General features: G+C 31.6%; 1 protein-coding gene, 1 long non-coding RNA gene and 1 pseudogene across 2 annotated transcripts; 1 reads left to right on the forward strand and 2 right to left on the reverse strand.

The window, feature by feature from the left end:
* Positions 1-176: 176 nt before the first annotated feature.
* On the forward strand, positions 177-8,003 carry LOC114722776 (L-ascorbate oxidase-like; annotated as a pseudogene).
* A 7,347-nt stretch (positions 8,004-15,350) lies between these two features.
* LOC114744653 (uncharacterized) lies at positions 15,351-16,308 on the reverse strand. The gene is made up of 2 exons (XR_003740132.1): positions 16,277-16,308; positions 15,351-15,503 (listed from the first exon to the last, which is right to left on the reverse strand). It is a non-coding gene; the product is annotated as an uncharacterized LOC114744653 (long non-coding RNA).
* Positions 16,309-16,401: 93 nt separating this feature from the next.
* On the reverse strand, positions 16,402-19,246 carry LOC114723677 (disease resistance protein At4g27190-like). The gene is made up of 2 exons (XM_028910246.1): positions 16,541-19,246; positions 16,402-16,437 (listed from the first exon to the last, which is right to left on the reverse strand). Exons 1-2 carry the CDS (start codon positions 19,244-19,246, stop codon positions 16,402-16,404), a joined length of 2,742 nt encoding a protein of 913 aa, XP_028766079.1.
* Between the last annotated feature and the right edge of the window lie 5,217 nt (positions 19,247-24,463).

Here is a 24,463-nt window from a genome sequence, read left to right on the forward strand (position 1 = left end):
ATTACAAATAATTAACTTAACAAGCTTCCTTAATCTACTCAAATTAGTCAACAAGCTCTTACAATAAGGAGCGGAGTTAGTATTAAATTAGTAATCTTGAGGCCTACTTAACAAATGAATCAAAATGCTTCAAAGAATGGTTGTGGAAATAGAAAAGAATTAGGAAAACAGGAAAAATGTTAGAGGAAATGGAAGTCCCTGCGATACTTCTCCGTATTCATTTACTATATGGGCCGGCACAAGGGAGACTTTAACCAAGCCCAAATATACACATTTCAGAGCTTTTTTTTCCCCCTTCAATTTTTAATATTAATTATTTTATTTTATTATTTTGATTAATATTTTTATATAATTTCTTGATCTTATGATTATCATGATGATTTAATTTTTATGTTTTCAATTTTTTTAATATCATTTAAAATTTAAAATTGATGTTTATAACTCAATATTATATGAAAATAAGGGATCAATGTTAATATAAAAACGATATAAACCTAAGCTTTTAACATCAAACTATGAGTGACTGGGGGGGAAATAGTTTAGTTTAATGTTCCTCAATATTTTATTTCTGTTGTGTTTGTGCAGGTGGGAACACCATGGGCTGATGGAACAGCCTCCATATCCCGTGTGCTATCAACCCAGGAGAGACGTTTCATTACAGATTCAAAGTTGATAGGGTAATTATACACAAACACACATTGAGCGATATTATTATTTCCATCTAATCTCTTAATTAGTTGGTTTCATTATATTTGAATCTTTAACTAAAGTGATTTTACCTGAAGCGTGGACATGGATAGAAATATATGATGATGTGCCACTTTTATGTGATCTACATGTCAAAAGCACTCGAATCATTGCTATCATATATCTATCTCTCTCGTGTTATGTTGAGCTGGATTTATTTATATTTTTGTTTATATATAATTAAAGCATTGAAATTAACTTAGAGTTGACGGGGTAATTAGTTAATATACAAGATAATTAATCCAAGTGGGGATAATGATTTGTCGCAGGCCGGGACATATTTCTATCATGGACACTTAGGGATGCAAAGAGTAGCAGGGCTGTATGGATCACTTATAGTGGATTGAACAAAGGGACAGAAAGAACCATTTCACTATGGTGGAGAATTCAACTTGCTGCTCAGTGATTGGTGGCATAAAAGTACTCATGAACAAGAAGTTGGCCTCTACTCTAGTCATTTCAAGTGGATTGGTGAACCCCACGTAATAATTAATCATCCTCACACATACAAATGTCTTTTTTTTTTTTAATCAAATGGAAAAAGAGATATGTAGAAAAATAAAAAAGAAAAATGAGTATGAGAGAGGATGAGGCCTTATTCAAATGATAGCAAGCGCCAACCTTTAAACATTTTTAAATATGAGATTGTGAGTTTGAGCTCTCTGTGAAGGATATAATGAGTGCGTGAGTTATGAGGGGGGGAGTAAATGTGTGTGTATACATGTGCATAGTTTTTCTTTTTCCAAAAGCAGCCACCCTCCTTGCATTCTACAAATGAACAAAATTAAATTAGGATGGATGCTTTGATTCTTTTTATTAGAGAATGAATCATTTTGAATAAGTGTAAAAATGTGCTGGATGACTTATTTTCAACAAAAGAGAGTGTAAGTGTGTGCGCGCGCGCGCGCGCATGGCTTTCTTTTTCCCATTTGCGTAGGCGAAACTATTTCAATAATTATTTTTAATATTTATGCATTATTTTTTTGAACAAAATCTTGATAAATTAATTAAAATTTTAAAAATAATATTTTTTGAAGTTATATTCTAAGAATGAAGCTCACAGTTCTATCACTATTCGTTTCTTGACTTCATCTCACACAGTCTAATGGAGTCAAAAATAGTTTCTAGGCTAAGTTTTCATAAGGATGTAAGATTTCATATTCAGATTTTGTTTATGAAATACATGATAAATGATCTGGCCTACTTGTTATTTTAAATATTAAAACTCCAGTTTTTTAATGTGTGTCGTCCCTTGGGTCCATGTGATAGGAAATATAAAATAGGGAGTAATAATTTAAACTCGAAGAATTAGATTCCAAAGTTGCAGATCGAAAATCTTACTTAAAACTGACTCAATAGTAAAATAAAATAATTGCTTATGTGGCCCCATTATCCCTTGTTGGTATCTCATTTTTCAATTTAGGTATCATTGAACTTTGTCACCTACTTTCATGAAGCAACACATTCTTCAAGTCGGCTAATTATTATATACTTCTAAGGTTTCATGGTGTAGACTTCTAAGATAGATTAATTTTAAGTATGTCGTATTATTCATACTTGTTTTTATCTGAGATCGTTTAAGCTTTACCTAAAAAATAAATTATATAAACCTCTCTTGCATTTTATTAAAATTCATGGTTTATTAATTTTTGAAATATACACAAGAAGGTCTTATCAAGTAAAAGGTGGAATCCAGATTTGCTTAATTCTAGCAAAAATTAGGAGAAGTTGGTATAATATGTAATTTTAGAAAAATTTTATGTTTTGGGTAGCTTAAGTCTTGTTTGGATAACATAAATTGTGAGTTGAATTTATCGTTATAGACATTGCTGATCAATGGAAGAGGACAATTCAATTGTTCATTGAGGGCCAAATTTATGAACACAAGCCTTCCTCAATGGAACTTCAAAAAGGAGGTGAAGAATGGGCTCCTCAGGTTCTTCATGTTCTCCCAAACAAGACCTACAGAGTACAGAATTAGGATTGCTAGTACCACTTCCTTGGCTTCCCTCAACTTTGCCATCTCCGTAATTTTCTCTCTCCCCCTCTCATCATATCCTGTATATAGGGCACTTTTTGAAAGTTTTTTAAAATTATTTTTATTAGATATTTGATTGATAGTTCTAAGGACTATTAAGTATTTTCTTCCATCTACATAATATATATGTACCTATATTTAATAGGTAGTATGTGAGAGAGTAAAAATTAATATGATGTCAGAATTTAATATAATTAATAAGAATATTATTGAAAATCACTTGATTTTTATGATCAAGTTAATGCTTTTAACTGGTTTTCTTGGTATGACTGAATTAGCTAGAAATGAATTGTTCTTAGGTTAAAAAAGGTACATTAAATTTTAAATTTACATTAATCATGCTAAAGTACCTCTATATATTTCGTTCCGTTTGCAATGCATGTGGAAAATATCTATTTTATTTTTATATTTCTATCTTTATTTATTTTTATGCTAAAAATTTTAACAAATCACGTTACCTATAGATTTTGAATAATAAGACTACTTTTAATATTAGAAAGTCGGGTTATTCCCTGGTCAAAAAAGAAAGTTGAGTTATTAGGTGTTTGACTTTGATGTGGCCATATTAAATGCTTCGTCGTGTTGCCACTAACGGTACGCAAAAAGACACGACTAGGGTCAACATATATAGGAGGAATCTTCAACCGTAATTCCATATCTTGATATAATTTAGTGTGGAATTGATTATATTCAACACAGATTTGACACAATACTCAACAAAAACGAAAATTAATCTGTCATTGTCATTGACAATTTTATTGAAAAGAAAAATATGCACACTCTGATTCATGTCATTTTCATGCATAAAATTTTTGATAAAATACCTTTTTTTTCCCTTATATTTATTATTTTTTAAACTAATTTATTTAACTTTTTAAAAAATTTATAATCTAATATTATATAAGGATATTTTATCATGTTACATTTGTTAAAATTAAATAATTTTTTAATTTTCTTAATATACTCAAATTATTTAAATAAATCTATTTACTAAATATTAATATTTTATCTTGTAAAATGAAAAAAATATGTAATATCAACTTTTGAATTATGGACTTATAAAAATAACAACAATGTAACTTAAAAATATAAATGCTGGTAAAAGAAAACTTAAAAATATAAATAAGAAACATATCACATGTACTTTATCAGAAAGTCAATGATATCTAGACTTAGCCTTACCTGTTTTTTGGTCGGAAAGATGTATATATTTTATTTACTGTAGTTGAAAGCTTGATCTCAAAATACAACTTTTTTTTTTTTTTACCCAATTTGAATTATAGGCGTGTCATAGCCTTTTGAAATAAAATGAATACAAAATATGTATTGGGCCCAATGTTAAAGATACGACAGAACTTGTTGATGAGCTTGGAGACCAAAGTCGGGATCTAACTTTATTTTGTCTTTTCTTTTGGTTGTCATTTGCATTATTTTAGACTTCTTTTGGTTCCACTTTAATAAATTAGATTCTATGTCAAAACAACATTGAAGTTTATGGGTTTTTTAAATATTATATATAATAGTAATTAATATTAATATTGATTTTTTGAGACATTAATATTGATATATATATAATCCATCATAAAAAGAAATATAAATTTTAAGAAAAAGAATAAAATTCTCTGCATTATTTTTGAATTGAGAATAACTTTGCATTATGAGAAATGCTTTATTATATACTTGGATAAATTCTTATCTAATTATCATCTAAAGTTTAATTCTAGTTTGTTTTTATTTCGTTGATATATGAATCCACTGGCTTGTCAAAAAGATATACAAATACATAGTGTCTTGTTCTTTAAAATCACATTACTTATATACTCTCTAATTTTATCATCTGCTGTCTACTTTTTGGCAAAAATGATTGAACAAATTTCATCATCTAACCAAATTATCATAAATTATACTCCAGAGTCACAAACTGGGGGTGGTGGAAGCTGATTTATAAGTTGCATTAACTCTTTATTAAAATATAGCAACTTTCTAACTTACCCCTATTTAATATATATACCTTTGAAAAAATAATTATCTACATTATAATAAATGAAGAACAATATAACACATTCATGGTAAAAATTTAATAAAGTGACTTATAAATAGGAACAAAAAAAACCTTCTTTCTTTGTTCTATAAATAGGACCAGAGGAGTAAATTAAATACAGGAGATATTAGTAATTAAGATTCATCTCGCATACCATCCGTCTCTACCATCCAGTAACGTTTTCTATGATCAGATGTCTCTTGGTGTAATATATTGATGTGATAATGCAGACTGGCCCAAAAATATTTATTTACTATTTGGGCTGACATCAGGGTGAGTTTAGCTAAAACAAACACTTTTCGCTTCAGGTATCTACTAACCTGATGCCATAAGCTAACTTATGGCTTCTGTTTCACACTGAACAAACTCCATAAGTATTTAAAATGATTTTAAATTATTTTTCTTTGTATATATTAGAAATATGGTATCCTTTCCTATGTGAAATAGACACATAAATACTTTACTTTTAATCTTTTTAAATTTACGCTTTTAAAAAAATTTAATTTTTTTAAATATAGGTACTTGAGTTTTAATTAGTTTTTAATTTTCCTTTCACATGGTTTAGAGTTTTTAGTTTTTCAATAAGAACTTTGTTTCTAATTGCTTTTATAACTTATGCAAGTAAAAATTTGTAACTTTTTTTAATATATATATTTAGATACTCTTTCGGTCCTTAATATAGGACCTAATTCTTGAGTTGATTTTGGTCCTAAATATAAGACCCATTTCTTATGTTGTTAGTTTTCTCTAAATTACCTCTATGGATACTCCCCTAACCATAATCAAGTAGAAGAAGGATGAGGTATTAAGAAAGATGATTATGGTGTTTTAGGAAAAATGTGTCACTTTTCTTATAATTAACTAACTTACCTAACTTTCTTAATCTAATCAAATTAGTTAAATAGGTCTTATATTAAAGACTGTAGGAGTAAAAAGGAAGCATTTTTTATTCTACTGCATCTGGTTCAAGGCAGACCAGTAGTTGCATGTCCATTCCAAATCTACCGCGTCTGGCCCAAAATGGAACAGTCTTCATAAGCCTTTATATGTGGCATCGGATCTAGATTGGGCCTGTAGCAGTAAGTATTTTTATTTTTTTAATCACATATTACCAAAAAAAAAAACTTTGCCCTCCCCCTCCCTGGCTTATTTTCTACTGCCGCCTCTCCACTCTGCTCGATCACTTTTTGCCTTGCTTTTGTTCTATCTTCGTTCGCCTCTGGCTGTGGATCTTCGTTGGGTCTCGCCGGCGATCTTCTTCAGTGCCCCGTGAGTCTCGCTCTCACTTTACTTTCTTCTTCTCTTGCCTTCCTCTTCGGCTCTGTCCGTGGGTCTCGCCTAGCTCGGGTCTCATCAGGGGTTTTCTTCAGTTCGCCATGAGTGTCGCCTCCTGCACTCCTTTTTACTCTCATTCTATTCGTGGTTGTTCTCCCTTTCGTTCTTCCATCTCTGGCTGCTCCTTTTCATTGTATTCACGACAACTAGTTTCAAGCGTAGCTCTTAGTAAGTTTTTTTATTTTGCTTCCCATTCTGGATTCTTTTTTTGTTTGGGTTCTTTTTATTCTTGTTCTTTGTTATTTTTTCAGCCAGGTGTTGATTTTTCTATTCTGTATTCAGATGATATTTGTATTCTTGTTCTTTGTTATTTTCTGTTTATTGGTTAACTTAGTGTTGATTTTTGTAAAAATATCTGGTTGAAAATCATATGGCTTGACGATTATGGTATGTAATAATATATTGTACAACTTTTGAATACTATTGAAACAAAGTTGCTGGTCATGGTTTTTTTTTTCTTTTTAATAATGTTTTGGGGGCGTTGAGCATCTAATGATATTTTCTTTAGAGTTTATTTCCTATTTGATATCTAGAAAAAAATCATACGTTACCATTTTATGTGAATCTGTTTCTAAAATTCTGAACACCAAAGTCGGAACTGCAGCATATTTTTATGAACAAGATGATTCACTATGATTCCAAGGAAATAACAAATGTTTTGGTTGACAGATGTTTTGGGTAATATCCGAATGCAAAAATTCATTTAATTTCCAATGTTAGATTTTGACTTCCATTTTCACTTCATTTCCATTTTGACCCAAAAAAAAAACTTCTAAGTTAAAATTGCTTGGTCAGCTAAGAAATAATTTGATTGTTGTATAATCAAAGCAATGAAATCAATTTTTTTTCTTTGTTTTTCTTGGTGAAGTCTGTTGCTGAAGTTTGCTGTCTAATTGGGTTGTATTTGAAATCTGTGATATTTAAAATACTAGGACAATTTATTTAATAGATATTCTACATGGTGGAGATAGTGATAATGGTGCTGATGATGAATTGTCAACCATGTGGAACATGTGCTGTATGCATTCAGTGTAGATATAGTAGCTTGTGTTTGAACTTTGTTGAATGTTAGATGATAAGTACGTATACAAGTATCTTGATTCCTCATAGAAATGGAGTTTCGGAATTTCAATTCAAGAACATTATTGATTAACTAGTGATATTTTATCAATAAACACTAATAGGCCATAGCTAAAAAAACATTTTAAAAAATGAACCGAAAGTTTTGCTTTATAAAAACAGAGGTAATGATCCATTGTTTGTGTTGTGCTCTAGGTTTCTAAGTCATCATTTGATTTGCTTGGGTTGATTCCATAATGAAAAATGTATTGACTTATGTGTTGGAACTCTTGAAGGCGTGTTGGGTTAATTTGAGAAAAACCCACCAATTTCGCAACTTTGTACAAATTTTGTTCTCATTGAAAATTAGAAATGCATAGAAACAACTCCAATATAACATATATGCCTATTATTTACTTTGAGATATCAAGGAAAACATTTTTGTTGCCTCTTCCTGAGGGTGCGTTGGTTGCTACTGACTTTTTGTGGCCATTTTCTTTTGCATTATTTGGAGCTCTTCCTGGCTCAAATTCTTGAAAAATTTTTCAATCCTCTTAAACTAACCAAGTTCCTTAACTTTAAGTGGCATTTCTTTTCTTTTTCATGGGCTTTTTCCTTTGCAGGAATTGTTTTTATTTTATATGCTTTCTAAGATTAAGTTGTTTAAACTTTTGATCATGAAATTTGTTTATTAAATTTTAGTTGCTATCTGGGGCCTTTCTTGCTAGATATAATTGGAATGGTCAGGGGATTGGCTTTGATGTTTACTTCTCCATCCCGTGAGGCGATGCATTTGTAGCTGCTATGGAAATGATCAAGTTGTTGAGTGAGTAGATTATTCATTCATTTATTTGTTGCTCTTATATGGAATAACGTGGGCCGCAGTTTTTGCATGAATGCAATGGTTATTAACTTGAATCAATGGTCTTCAGAAGGTATGACTATACTATTTTATATTTGTTTTGTAAAGTATTTTATGAGTGGAGTCTTTTCTCCTTATTGACACCCTTCTGCTTGATCATGATGTGCAATACGGTATTATCTCCCATCTATTATGGATGATTAATAGTGAACAGCTTTAGTAATACTTTTCTTAAAAAACTTCAATGTGCTCAGGCATCAAATTCATAGAATACAACTGGTAAACGTCCAAACATACTCCTATCTTTAAAACTTGTTGCTTATTGCATTGCAAAGTAATTTACTTTCCATGTTGAGATTCAAGACGTTCATATTTTTGAGTTGTAGAAAAGCCTTTTATTTTTAATGTTTAAGTTCTAGAATGCTTTGAAAGTTTTTTGGGTTTTGACAGGAGGAGGTAATTCTTGGGATATAGTTAGTGAGAATGATCTATGGATAAGTAAAAATATTGAGTCAGACAAAGAATGTTATGTCCTTGTTAGACAAGAAGATATAGCAAAGGGGATGGGTTGCTTCATATTTACTCCCCCCTTGACCATACTAAGGTATCTCCACAATTTAGGAAGCTTTATACATGTTATGCTCTACCTGCGATTTAACAGCGATCTGTATATCCACAAAACATTATTTATTATACAGTTCCATGTTTATAATGAATTGAAAATATGGCATATGCAAGCCCTCGTGCTTGTTATTGGATCCCCTATTTGGACAAGTCCAACTACGTTTACATCTTTTATCAGTTCTAGATTTCAAGGTTATTTTTTTTTCATATTATTTGTCAGCTTTATTTTTCAAAGGTAACATCTTGTATGAAATAATGTTTTCAGGTGGAAGATTTGTCTTTGGGTTTCTCTCATTCCTGTAACAATACTTTCAGCTTGAAGAGCATGTCAGCCAAATTAGGCAGAGCATCTAGCTTTTATATTTATGTGTTATTACAAATTTATGCAGTTGCTAAAATTTAGGTTGGCTTTGGGATTTTTAGTCTTTTTGACTGACATTGGATGTGTACATATGTACAGAGATGCTTGTAAGTATTAGTTCATGAGTAATTGGCGATCATTGGATTTGTGTTTTATTATTATTATTTTTTCAAAAAATGACTACTTATGGCATCTGGTGCATTGTGTAACAGAAGCCCTAAGTTGTGCCTTATGGCGTCTGTTGCACTGGGCAACAAAAGCCGTAAGTTATGACTTACGGTGTCTATTCCTATCTTTCCCTTCTTTGCCTTCTACTACAGCTCCAATGTAGTAACGAAAGCATATTTTTGACTGAAGTGAAAAGGGGTATTTTGCACTAGTGTATAGCCTTGCCCACATATATATGTTTATTTTTTTTTCAATTTTTAATATTCATTATTTTATTTATTTTTATTAATATTTTTTATATAATTTGTTGATCTTTTGACTATCATGATGATTTATTTTTCATGTTTTCAATTTTTTAATTTTATTTAAAATTTTTACATTGATGTTTTAAACTAAACATTATATGAAAATAGGGGATATAAATGTCAATATATATAATTCCAAAAATGATTTTTCCTTATTGCAATATTATTTTTTTTTTAAAGTGAATGCCTTTTTGAATGATAAAAGTTACATTTCTTATTGATCAATAAAATTATTTTATATTTTTAATAATTAGTTTGAAAAAATAATTTAGAGACAAGTGTACGCTTTAACTTTTAATAATAGTGATCTAATAGGTGACATTTCCAAATTAATTTGAAATTTCCTCAAAATGGCAGCTTTCACTTAGGAGTGTTAATATGGGCGGTGTGACTTAAAAAAAGTCTGTGTGATGATGGGCTGGTTTTTAGCCAACCTGACTCATTATGGGGGTTGATGGGATGACTAGCCAACCCACCGACTACTATTTATGATTTTTAAAAAATATTTTCTATTTTTGAAAATTTTTTATTCAATATAAATAAAATATAATAAAATTTTTTGGTTTTCTTTCAGATACTTGATTGAAAATATCAAATAAATGATATTGGTGTTTTTTTAATTTTTAGATAGAATATAAAATATAATAATATAATTATAACAATTAATAAAATTAAAAAAATAAAATAAAAAGGAGGTAGTCAGTGACTTGGCAGGCTAACTCATGATGGGATATAGCTCTAGTAGTACGGGTTGAAAAGATTTGTTTGTTGGTAAAGCCAATCCTAATATGTCATTTTTGATAAGTTAGACTAACTCCACTTTTCTTTAAGGCTGATTGATATGAGAAAAAAAAAATGAGAGGAGAGGAGGAAAAGTTTTAATAAGCTCAATTTAAAAGTAGAAAAATGAGATTAAAAATTTTTAATTAATTTTTATTACTTTTTTTTATATTACTTCTTCTTTTTATTAAAATTTCAAAACCCCACTTTTCTATTTTTTTAAGTAGAGCTCATTATAATTTTTCTTCCCCTCCCCTTCTCTCCATTTCCCTTGTACCAAACAGTACGTTGGTAAAAATTATGAAAAACCCTTGATTAAAAACCTTTATTGACAAGAGTTCACCCAAAAAAAAATTTATTGACAAGAAGGATGTGATGAATTTAATACATATATAAAAAGCATTGATGGTCTGCAAATTTTTATACACAACATATTAATACTTTATAAAACATACTAGTGGTTTTTTTTTGGGGGGGGTATTCATGAAAATCACTTTATTTTGCGCCCCTAAAAATAGTGCACTACTGAAAATGAATGAATGATCATTCGTATATTGGCAAAAGTGTTAATTGGAACTTGAGAAAGTAGTATTTTTGTACGTGGACAACCAATCAAAGTATTTAAATAAAAATGAGACAAACGAATGCCTTCTGCAATGTCGATCGCATGCCATCACCATTCAAATGAAGCAGACTGTACAAATTATATGCCATCATCATCGTCGCAACCACGGTGGCGTCGTATTTTCGCTGCGTGACTGTAGAATTATGACAAAATGAGACATATTTAGTAGAGTAAACAATAGATCTGAGGAAAACATGCAGCATATGTCCAAAAAACAAAAAAAAACAAGAAGTTTCATCCTGCAGTTCTTCCAAAATGTGTAATCAATTACATCTTTCTGGTTGGTGTGCCATGCCAAAATTTCTAAGTTTGCGCAATCAAAAAATATAACGCCGGCAAAAACAAAAGAAGAAATTCCAAAAGAAAAAAAAACAAAACAAAACGATCCAAAGTCAAATGTGCTCACCTTTGAAGAGCCACAAGTGTGGTTTTAGAGAAGATGAGGCAGTCTCTATATGCCATCACCACCATCACCAGGACGAAGAAGACGAGGAGCATGATGACGTCGTATTTTCGCTGCGTGACTGTAGAGTTACGAGAAAAATGAGATATATTTAGCAGATTAAACAATAGATATGAGAAAAACAAACAGCATGTGTCCAAAAACGAAAAAACAAAAAGCTTCATCCTGCAGTTCTTCCAAAATGTGTACATCAATTACATCTTTCTGAGAAGAAAATGGAGAGATCACGAGGAGAGACGGTATATAAATAAGCTAAGGACGAATCTGATGACAACAATTCTCATTAATGCAGCCATATATCTGTGTTAGTATTTGAGTAGTAAATAACGTTAACTCTATTCTTATTAGTTGTAAACTTGTATTATGTCGTGAACATGCATTTGTGTGAGTTGTAAATTTAGAAGCATTCTAAATGATAATTAATTTGTGAATTTGACCCTTTACTGTAATTCTGTTTATAAATAAATTCAAAATTCAGATTGTATGGTGTGCCATGCCAAAATTTCTAAGTGTGCGCAATCAAAAAATATAATGCCGGCAAAAAGAAAAAGGAGAAATTCCCAAAAAAAAAAAACAGAACAATCTAAAGTCAAATGTGCGCACCTTTGAAGAGCTGCGAGTGTGGTTTTGGAGAAGATGGGGCAATCTATAATATCTGGATATGTCAGGTTTGGAAGTATGTTGTTGTAAAACCCTTCCTCTTGGATTTCGGGTTCGCAATTAAAAAGTCCCTTTAGTTCAGAGCACTCGCCAATGGTCAAACAATCCAACTGTGGAAGATGGCGAGTAGAGGGCAGAGAGGGTAAGAGCCATTTCAACTTTCTGCATCTCCAGACTGTAAGTTCAAAAAGTTGTGGGAAGCAGAAGGAATGAGAGGAGGATGCATTTGGAAAGTAGTGATGCTCTTCTTCTGACGACATCATTTCCTCCATCTCTTCACATTCTTCAATGCTTAGATCCTCCAAACATGGTAGGCTTCTGATCACAGTGCTTGGGAACATACACTTCAATTTTCTACATTTACTCACATATAACTGCTTAAGATTTTGGAAGACCATGAAACCGGGACCCTCCCATAGAGATACGAGGTTCATTGAATCCTTCAAATACAAGAACTCTGCTCCTGAGATCACCACCGTCCCTTTTTCTTCATTTACTGGCAATTCTTTTTCTCCATTTGACAAAGTTTGAACACTTGAAGCTTCCGTCGAAACCTGTGGCAATTACAATTTCATTTTTTTAAAGAAAAATGGACAAATTTATTCACATCAATCAAATTTAGAACATTCAAATTTTCTTTTTTAAAACCTCGATTTAAAAAAGTTAGATACATTGTAAGCATACCAAGGAAACTCCTCGCACTTTACTGATGTACAAATCTTTATATATCATCAGTGTATGGTTACAGGCAAAAAATATCAATTTATAATTGATTTCGTTTAATTTCCTATAAAATATATTTTTTATTAAAATAGTCTGTGAATCACCACGCACGCAATTATTCTTTCACTGCCATTTTTTCTGGGGTGAAATTTTATCGTCACAATTTTGATATGAAAAATTTTAAAACAATATATTTAATAAATATTAAAAAAAAAGTGAAATGAAGTCTCACAACACACACATATATATTCCATATAATTTCATCCATTGTGATCTGAAATTGAAAGAAAAGCTATTTGTGTCCATACATCAAGTATTTTTTTTCTTTCTTCACGCCCTTGAAAATCTCCTTGTAATTTATAAATTCCCTATATAATTTATACATCTACCCAAATGAGATACACACACACAGATAATGATTCTAATAGCATATATTCCATCTAATTTTGAAGACTCTAAATCAAAGTGGATATGGAATATTCATTCATACCGATACTGTTCCCAATTGTTGAAGAGCCCTTCCCAAAGTTGAATCCACAAATTTTGGGCAGTTCCCTATGCTGATGCTGTACAGCTGCACCTGAATCTGCAATCCTTGACAGATACTTTTCAAATTTGACAAATTTGTTAGCCTTATCATCCTCAAGCTGGAAAGCACAACTGCCTCACTGGAGTTCGCATCACCTTCACTGCTATGTCTAAAAATCACCTCCAGCTGATTAGCCTCAGCTATTGAGAAAGAGTCTAGTCGTGGAAGAATAATACCCGTGGACGTAGAGAAGAGTCTTTTGAGCTTGTTGCACCTCTTAACCGTCAAATATCTTAGTGTTGGGAAGTGAACGTCAGCACTGGACATGATCTGATGTTCCTCATTTTCTCCAATTATTTCCTCTAGTTCTTCACAATCAGATAAGATTAGGGAATCCAATTTAGGAAGGCTGGTGTGGAAAATAGTGCTCCTTGAGAACAAAAACTTCAACCTTTTGTTGTGAGTTACTTCTAAGGAATGAAGATGTTGAAAGCTCAAAACTTGCGTGGGAACAAGACCTCCCAGCATTTGTTGTTCTGATCTCAACATTCCTGAGTTGTTGGTTTCTTGTTCCTCATCATCACCAATCACTCGACAGTTGTGTTCAACTCCAGGACTTTGAATATCAAGCTCACCAGCATTCAGAACAGAAAGCGGAAGATTATTGAGAGCCTCATTATTATTTAATTGGTTGTATTTCAACACATACTCCCTTACAAGTCCCTGCACATAACAGAGGAGTGAAAAGTAGGCGAAATAAGATATTCTAAGTTCAGTGAAAAGGTTATGAAAAGAAAGAGATTGCAATACATTCAACATTTGTGCCTATTTGTACAGGTTAACATATGCAGTTCATTAATTTGGTAACTTTGATTTGTATGCAGGAATATATGATGTCTCAGTCACTTGCTTGTCTACATGCTAGAATCATGTTAAAACTGGAAATATATAATGCTCTGCATTGCTTAAATCCTTCTTCTTTTCAACTTCTATGATTTGAACTATCATTGATTGTGAGATAACAGGGAATAAATTGGTTGTATTTCAATGCATTCTACGTTCCTTGAAAAGATTATGAAAAGAAAGAGATTGCAATACATTCAACACTGTACCTATATGTACAAGTCAAGAGATGCAGTTCATTAGTTTAGTAACTTTAATTTGTAGGAAGGAATATATCATGTTGAAACATATAATGCACTGCATAGATGAAGTCCTTCTCCTTTTCAACTTCTATAGTTTGAACTATCATTAACTGGGAGGTAATATGGTATAAGAAAAATTTATATCATATTTGTATCAGTAGTACCAAAATAGTTACAAGTTGATCAAGTATATTGGAGAGTGAAAATAAAAGGTGTGAAAATTGATACATGTAAATAATTACAAAAGAATGCTAGATTAAATGTAGGATTGTTCGTTTTCAAACTAGCTTTTGTATGCAATATTTACAAATAAAAGATTGACAAAATTTGCAGTATTGAGAAACGGAAATGTAGAATATTAGTTACCTTTCCGGTCCAATGAATAGTTGCACCTATAATTGGCATGAAATTTGGGCAGTGATAAACCTTAACCTTGAAAAACTCCCCTGTATGCAACTTAAACCCCTGGCAGACATTAACAAGTCGTGGCAAGTTATCGAGTTCCATACGTTTCATGTTTGGGAATGTAATCTCCTTTTCACTGTCAATGTCATGATTTCCAATATTTGAGCACTTGAAAATTTCTTCAATTCGAGAAGAATCTGATATGGTTAGCAAACTTAGTTGGGGAAGTATTGAGGTAGCAGCACTGATCATGAAAATGAATTTAAGCTTGTTGCACTTAGAGATCGCCAGACTGTTCAATTTTAGCAGATCAGATTCAGCTATGGGTAGATTCTTATGAGTCTCTTCATTCCCCAAAAAAATTGCCTCCAACTCCTCACAGCAAGATATGGTTACATACGTTAACTCAGGAAGACTTTGACAAATATGAGCAGAAAAGACAACTTTTAGTCTTGTACAATTATTCAAAGTTAAGCCTTGAAGGTATTTAAATGTTGAACTTTGTTCTCCAACCCCAGTCTTATAAAGGAAAATAGATTGTACTCCACAGTTACGAAGTTCAATACGTTCTATAGCTGCCACTGACTTGCATTCTTCATTCCTCAGTTGATGGCCTCTAAGTTCCTGCAATTCCTTTGTGAAAGAGGGAAAGAGGGAAGAGAAGAAAAGAAGAGGAAATCCATCAACATAATTCCTAAAAAACGATAAATTGAGATTAATTAAAATTCTATATGTACATGTATTATTCCTGCATAGACTTAGTCTATCAATTTTTTGGTAAATTAAACAAGATCAGCCATATGCATATATAAGAAAATAGACATTTCACAATCAAGTTAAGTTACGAAGTTTTTTAGTTCAATTGGTTCAATATATATGTCGGCAAATACACACACACGTGTCACAATCAATGAAGTCAAGGAAAAATTATAATGAGGGGCCCATAAAAATCAATGTTTATTGTGGGCTATTGAAATGGTAAATAAATCGAATGGCGGAAATAACAAAATAACAAAATTAAAATTCTACATGTACATGTATTTTATTTTTTTAATGTGGAGTACGTCTAAAACAAAAGTTCTTTTTAGTAATTGCATTTTTATTTTCATATTGCAGAGTAATTCCAAACCAAAAGCAGGGTGAGACTCAAATGCACAAAAAGAATGATGTATGACTTCAGATATTTTAATTTCATTTCGTATTTTAAATAATAGAAGAACGTGAATGAATTAATTGACTGGATCATGTCTCAAGATGTATTCACTTGAACACTCTATTTGATATTTACCGCTTGCTAAAAAAATTTTTAGTCACATGAACAAAGATATCTTATTATATAAAAAGCTTTAATATTTTTTAACTTTTTTTTCCCAAATCAAGTTACAATATGTGAGGCAAACACGTACCAGATTTGGACAATCCTTCCAATCTATTGTCTTTATTGATGGCCACCTTGGATGATACCTCTCTGAGCAAATTCCGACAAGGTTTGGAAGATTTGCTAGTTTGAGGTATTCCAAAAGAGAAAGAGCTATTTGAGTCTCATCTTGATCACGCAGTGGTTGTTCTTCATCAGCATTTTCACCAAACACAAATTTCATTTGACGAGCATTTTTTATGGATAGACGCTGCAATTGTACAAAACTTTGAGCTAAGAAGACTGAGCATACAGATTCTAATTTGCAGCAATTATCAACAGACAAAATTTTCAATTTTGGGAAGCTCAAATTCTCCCATGCATCACCATCAACCTCTCCTTCTATTACATGCTTCAGTTCACTGCACCTTTCTATTCGGAGCTCTTGTAAGGACAGCAGAGTGCACACAGCAGAGACAGGGAAGAGAGATGTCAACCTCGGACAACCAGAAATATTGAGAAACTTAAGATTGCCTAAGTTGCAATCAGCAGGGAATATATGGAGCAACTGAGGGCAATTGGATATAGTTAGTCTTTCCAGCTTTTGGAACAAGCTAAAAGAAGAAAGACCACGATGTAGTTGTTGAAGATTATCCATATCTTTTAGCACTAACTCATCCAATCCTGGGGCAATCGCATCTTCATGAGTATTAATTTTGTCAACAATGCATTCCATCTCTGAACACCTTCTAAGACAGAGCTTAGTTAACTCATTCATGGCTCCAATAGCTTGAACAACATTAGGCATGAAACTTCTGCTGCCTCCCTCAAGCTCATGAAATTCAATTGCAGTTGCTCTTCGCGCAAGATCCTTGATTCTTGCAGCTAACATGGAGATTTTTAACTGACCCAAGCATAAATATCTTGTGCTTTCATTACGAGATATTGACTGTATTTCAGGCCTCCCCATTTCCAACCTATACCTTCTCACTTTCATCAAAGTAGTGGTGGCCACAAGGTATTCATAGCAATTTGCATTTTTTGAGTGTCGAAAATGCCTGGAAACATACAACTCTTCTAACTGTGAGCACCTTCCTATTACTTTGTAGCAACATTCACTTATCTTACAATCTGACAAATCTAACAACTTCAGCTTGTTTAAATTTTCAATTCCATTTGGCAATCTTTCAAACATACTTATTTGCAAGTCAAGAATTTCAAGTCTTGTAAGGCTTATCACAAAAGAGATGTCATGTAAATTCCAACCTTGCAATCGCAAAGTCCGAAGATTAGACAAGTGTTGAATTGATTGAGGTTGTAGCTCAATCCTATGCAAACACGTGCACATCATAATCAATGCCTTGAGTCCTGTAGAGCCTTCAAATGATGCATGTAATGTATCAACAAGTTTCACAGAATCTAATAATAGAAACTCAAGTTTTGGAGCACCCAGTTGAGACAAAAATTGAAATAATATACTATCATCATACCATGAAGATATAGCATAGCAATCTTTTATAACTTCATCAGAAATCAATCTATTCCATTCCTTTCCATTGTTTACCATAATGGTACTATTCTCTTGAGTTGCTACCCATAAAGCTACATCACGAACTATGTCATGCATTTTCACACATTTTTCTTTTCTGAAGTTGACAGAAAACATCAACAATGAAGAGTCAACGAGAACATTTATAGCTGCTCTAACTTGGCTCCTTGCTATTTCAAATGAGTCAGCATCTTTGCATAGGCCCAATCCAACTCCATATCTAAAAAGATCTTCAATTTCGATTTCATGATCTTCAGGAAACATGGCGCATACCAAGAACAACAACTTAGCCTCTGAATTTTTCAAGTAATCATAGCTTAACTTGAGAATAGTAAAGGCTTTATCCTCATCAAGTGGCTTTGAATGTCTCAATCTGTGCAATGCTACATTCATCTCATCAAGTCCTTTTCTTCTTAAGCACTTCCCCATGGCCACAATTGCAATGGGTAATCCCTTACATTCAGCGACAACTTCTTGAGCCACTTTTCTAACACCATCATCTACTCTACCATGAGTTTGAAATAGATCCCAAGCTTCACCTTCTGTTAACAAACCCAGGGAAATTGTTTTCTGGCAATCCATCATAGTACACACCTCTTGACGACGTGTGGTGAGAAGAATTTTACAGTTTCTTGGACCTTCATCCCTATAGGGATTCCCTATATCCTCAAGGTTCAGCGTATCCCATACATCATCTAATATAATCAAAATTTGTTTGTTTGAACTTTGTAATTTCAATGCAATTCTTCTTGCCCTACCCTCTTCAGTTTCTTGCTTCAGCTCAAGTCCCAATAAGTCCGCAATTTGACCTTGAATCTTCCTGATATTTGGAGTTTGGGTTACTGTTGCAATTATAACTTCATCACATAGCTTTGATTCTTTGGCTTTCTTTCCTATTTCCTTTACCAATGTGGTTTTGCCTGAACCGCCCATACCCCACAACCCGATCATAGAGCTATCATCATCTTGCAATGCTGCCCATAGTTCATCATGTGCTTTTTTCGTTGACTCAAAGAACATAAAACCTTTAGAAGAGTGATATTCTATGCCTTGAATAATAACAGGATGAGAAAATGGATTGAAGCGATCACTCTTTGTGTTTAGATCAATCATCCTCTGGGTTGTCTTAGCCAACTTTTTGCAGAGACAATATCTCCTCCAAGTAGGATACCATCGTCGATGACAGCCATTGTTGGCCCCTAGTTCGTCCTCCAATTCCTCCACCTCTGCTATGAGACTCTTTACATCATTCTTCCACCTGTCAACCTCACCATCAATCCTCTCAGTCCTGTTGATGGCCTCTTGAACACGTTCCTGTACCCTTCCTTGCTTGAGTATCAGCTCCTCCTTTCTGATCTGAACGTTTTTGGTGATTTTGCCGACACAGAACAAATACTGCAACCGCCGTAAAGTTGGATCCACTAGATATTCAGCAAGTTTTGCCGCTAACGACACTCCCACCTCTGCCATTTGGTATTAATAGCAACCTGAAAGGAGAGCCATTCATCATCATCAATTGACTAACTCAAAATTTCATTATGAAGAATTGAAGTATGTTAATTACGCGCTTAATGTTTCATGAAGATATCATGAAGATGAAAAGAATGATTTTTCCGTAATCCAAAGTAAAATAAGAAAGATCAAATGTCTCGGCTCAGCTTTCTCGCTCTGATAACAGGTTTTTTTGGGGCCTCTGCTATGTTCAGATATTAGAGTAACAAAATTTAATGTTTTGTGATTCTATTTTTCCCCTTGCAGATTGATGCAAAGGTGAAAGAAAGAAGAAAAAATGTAGTCTGCATGACAGCAGCAATTATCAGCCTCTAACAAGCCATTGATGCTTTGAGAACTGAGAGATCCACTTTGTAATGTAACTAATTACACTACAAAATGAGTCTTATACTTAAAACTAGAAAAATATCACAGATATAAAAAATTGTGGGCCTGTTTTGTTTTTGTTCTTTGTTTTCTTATTCTCAAAACAATTTTATAAAATTGTTTTTAAGAACAAATTTTGAAAACCAAAAACAAACAAAAAATTTTGTTTGGAAAGTAATTTTTAAAAAATCACATTTGAAAAAAAATATGAAAAATTATACTTTGACAAATGATAGTTATCAACGATAGTGATAAGCAGCGGGTAGTAGAGGAGAAGAGGAAAAAAAATTTCTCCAATTTTTCCAAAAAAGAAAAACACAAAAACAAAAACAAAAAAACATGTAAAGGTTGTTTTGGTTTTTCAGTTTTTAAAAAATATATTTTTGTCTTTTTGCTTTTTAAGACAATCAACTAAAAACAATTGCCAAACAAGTTTTTGGTTTTTCTATTTTTAAAAACAAAAAACCAAACAAACCCTGTGTTTGTGCCTAAATGCTTAGTTTCTCTTTTTCAATTGTTTTTTGTCACCTTCCTTAGCTTCTATAAATGTATGAAATTCAGATACTTTTTTCATTCCTCTGTTTAGGAAATGTCTCATTTCGAACAAGTGCTAGATTTAGTATATATTAAAATGCTAGATGACTCATTTTGACTAGTTAATTAATTAAAAGATAGTGAACGAGAAATTAAGAGATAAAAGATCAATGAGGGGAAATGTGAAACATATGTTCTCTACACACTATTGGTATTATTATCTTCTGTGTATCAATCCTTTTCTAACTATACTATATGGCTTTAGAATATTTAATTTTATTCAATTATATGACTAAAGTTCGATAGATGTACTCATTAAGAACAAAGAAATTAGTAAGTCACACTTTTTTGGGAAATATATAATATTTTAAAAGATTTCACAATGAAGTACATTCGTCATAGATGGGACTTTACAAAAGGGGTTCTCAGGTATTTTCATAATTTTTTTGTATTTTTACTTATTTTTTTAATCAAAGCTTGATAAATAAAATTTAAAAAAATATTTTTTAAGTTATCTTCATAACAATAATATCGTTAATTTCATTAATAAAAACCGTGAGCATTAAAATTTTAAACATTGACAAAATATTTTCTAATATTAACATATTAAATTTTTACGAATAATAATGATAACATGAAAAATCATTATTTATTGAATCCAACAGTATTAGAGTTAGATGAACCGAAAGATAATTGATAAAATAAGTGAACCAAATTGGAAAACGATATGACAGATAATTAATTTTCCAAATACATTAATGCAAAATATAAATTCTGAAGTTTCAAAAAAAAAAAAAGGAAATATAACATTGCCTTTTTACTTTAACTTTTACATTTGGTCCAAAGGCAGCTGGAAAGCAAGTAGATAAGGACACGGCGTCCCCAAACGCCTAATATAATAATCAAGTGGATCGCATGATTATATTGCTTTAACTTTTTTCAATTTTGATTTCATATTTTGAGGACTATAATCTTGCTCAGTTTTAGGGAAAAAGCAAAGGAAAACAAAAGAGCACTATCTTATCCAAGCCAAGATTCATCAACTCAATGTATGAACATCAAAATCTCTTTTTCTTTGCCTCTTTAATTAGGCTTTCACTCTCTGATCAGTGTTTTTCTATTTGTTATACTTGATTAAGACTTTATCTGCTATCACAACCTCAGTTCTCAAAGTATAGATAAATTGAGTGCTTTCATTTTCTTTCAACTTGGCACTGATCTGATAGAAAAACACAATCTATAACAGTAGATTTAGTTACTTTAGTCTCTAAAAATAGCTGCAAAAAGTTTAAGAGATATCTCGTGGCAAGAAAGTTACAATAATTGGTCTTATTTTTCATCAAGCTTAACGTTCAGTTTGCTCCTATATATTTAAGGATATATGAAGCAGTAAAAAGATTCCCATGCAGTATCTTTACGGAATAAAATTTTGATTTTCAAACATTTTTTTATTAGGAATCCCTTGTTGGTATGTTATTTTTTTAATCTAAGAATCACTGGACTTTGCCCCTACTTTTATGTGAAGCATAACACATTCTTCAAAACGGCTAAAACTATTATGTAATCTCTCAGATTGATTGCGGGAAACGTTTTAGGTAAATTAATTTATACAAACTTTGTTTGAAATAAAAATGTATTGAAAATTTACAGATAAGTCCGAATTATAAAAGTTAGTTACCAATAAATCATATATTCTGCAAATTGTCACAACTCACAAGATGACATGCTTATTGGAAGTGTTTAAATAAATTCAGGAGAGGGATATTGCTTCATACCGTGATAGATGAAGTTACACTTTCAGTGTAGGCTTGGAGATTTTGAAGAGTAATCACAGAATTGCACTGCGATGACCAGATCTGGTAAAATTTTTCAGAACTAGTATCTTATGTAATCCCTACAAGTGGTAGATGTACTGATTTTTTAATAAGTTCGTTCATTAGTTTGGTAAACAAAAAAAAAGGCAAACAAAATAAAGTAAATCATTATTTAGAAAGTGTTTTGAGTTGAATTAGTAGACGCAACTCTTTTTCAGTGTTCAACGTGTCTTCACTTATACTCCTCTGGTCCTATTTATAAGGCACTTCTAACATGTTTCGCACAGACTAAGAAAAACCTTAAACTTCATTAACTCTCATTTAAAATTTAATGACTTTCCAAATTTATCCCTATTTAATATACATTATACCTCATATAAACAAAGTCAACACAATTAACAATAAATAAAGGATAAAATTGTACATCCATGCAAAAAATTTCTCTCAGTGCCTTATAAATAGGACTAAAAAATACCTTCTTTCTCTGTCCTATAAATAGGACCAGAGAAGTATGTAAATATTTTTTTTTTCTATATAGCTGAAAAAGTGTTGCACGCGCCGACAATAAGGATTTTTTTTTGTGTGCCAACACATGACAAGGATAAGGTTTTTTTTTTTGGCCACTCATGCTGAGGATAAGTTGCCCTTTAATCTTTAAACAAATTTCAAGTACCTTTAATTAATAAATATTTTAATGAGGGATTTTAATCAGTTTTTCTACTTTATTTAATAAACAAATGTAAAAGTGTTTGAAGAAAATTGAAAAAAAAAAGTACTTCAATAAAAGAAAAATGCATATAAAACATATACAACTTAATGATTTGATTCTGTTTCTTTTCTTCAAGCATCATAAAAATTTTTGAGAGATAATATAAAAATATTTTAATAAAGATAGAACATGTGTGCTAGAAAAATCTTGAAATATTAACTTATTTATTGCAAAGCTATTATTCTTCCAAACTCAGGTGCGTACCGTTTCAAAATCAAAATTTTATTCCATGAAGAGCAATCTTTTTACTGCTTCAACTCCAAATACGTAACAGCAAGCTGATGAAAGGTAAATTTGAAGATGTAGAATCTGAAAAATAAGAAAGATCAATTGTTGTAACTTGATTGCCATGAGATGTAAGCTTTTCGCAGCTATTTTTAGACACTAAAGGAACTACGTACTGTTTTTGAGTGGTATTTTCTATCAGATCTGTCCCATTCTAGTTGAAAGAAGAACAAGTAACAAATGTAATATGTAAGTGACAGCTCCAGAAAACGAAAGACTAACGAGGATTTGATTTTCATACCAGATAATTAAGCTCGCAAAATTCAGCTTAAGATTCCCGGCTTGCAAATTTTCAGAGACCAGATGAACAGAATTCCACTGCGATCACCCGACTTTTCATGAGCTTGATGAGTCGTCAACTGGGTTGGAAATCACACTGCTCTTTCTTTCTCTCTCTAAAATAGAAAGCAAGGATCACAAAATGAGAAACTTAGAGGCAAAGAAAAAGAGATTTTCATGTTCATATATCACGTCAACTTGGGTTGTCAACTCGGTTGGGGCTTGGAAATGATAAGGCTCTTTCTTTGTCTTTCTAATGGACCCCAAAAATGATCCTAGGGAGAGGAGACTCCTAATGCAAAACCCCATCCTATGTACAACACATAATATTTTTATATAAAACATCATTATTATTTCCGAGGAATAAATTTTATTTTTCATTAATTAATTCATCTTATGCTCTTTCTATCTTACTTTTTTTTTTATGGTCTGCATATATTTTAGTGTCATATACAATATTATTGTAGTTTGTGGAATGCTTTTGAATTGGTTTTAATGTATTTAAATATGAATGTTTTGCATTTTAATTGAGGTCCGTATCACATCATTTTGCACTTAAATGTAAATTTGAGAAAATTCAGAAATTGCTTGGCAAAAATAATGATCTAGGTTGACTTTAAAGTTTAAACTACAAAATTTATTTGGACCTAATTTAATTGTGGTAAGTATTATCAGTTTATCATCTTACCTTTTCTTTTTTGAACGATACAGTTACCTTACTTTTTACTGTGAAAACCTATTTTAAAGCAATTGAAAAATTCCCTTTTTTTTCATAGAATTTCCCAAACCACATAACTGGTTTGTAAAGAAAGAATTACAATGAGATTCCAAAAATAGAAAATAATTATCAGTAAATTTTAATGACAAATGAGCAATTATCATTTCCTACTATGAAATTTGTTATTGTTCTATTATCATTAGGGCTTTTTAGTAATTATGTTCATTATTTGGGATTTTATAGTAATTCTCCCTAATTTAAATTTTCAAAACAGTTTATTGTGCAAATCAATATTAGAATAAAAGTATGTTTGATTTTAATAGAAATATAAAATATTTAGTCCAAAAAAATAAAAATATAAAAAAAGGGTCATTGTAGAGAAACACAGTTTTTATTCTATTGATCTAGAT

Source organism: Neltuma alba, unplaced genomic scaffold (genome assembly GCF_004799145.2).
Source record: "Neltuma alba isolate B1F8T4 unplaced genomic scaffold, ASM479914v2 tig00000105_pilon, whole genome shotgun sequence".
Lineage (NCBI taxonomy): Eukaryota > Viridiplantae > Streptophyta > Magnoliopsida > Fabales > Fabaceae > Neltuma > Neltuma alba.

Bases quoted from the DNA above. Each gene is read 5' to 3' on its own strand.
- LOC114723677 (XM_028910246.1), bottom strand. From the start codon at position 19,246: ATGGCAGAGGTGGGAGTGTCGTTAGCGGCAAAACTTGCTGAATATCTA. The intron at 16,438-16,540 runs GTATGCTCAGTC...ATGCTGATGAAG, and splicing joins ATTGCTGCAAATTAGAATCT to AACAACCACTGCGTGATCAA.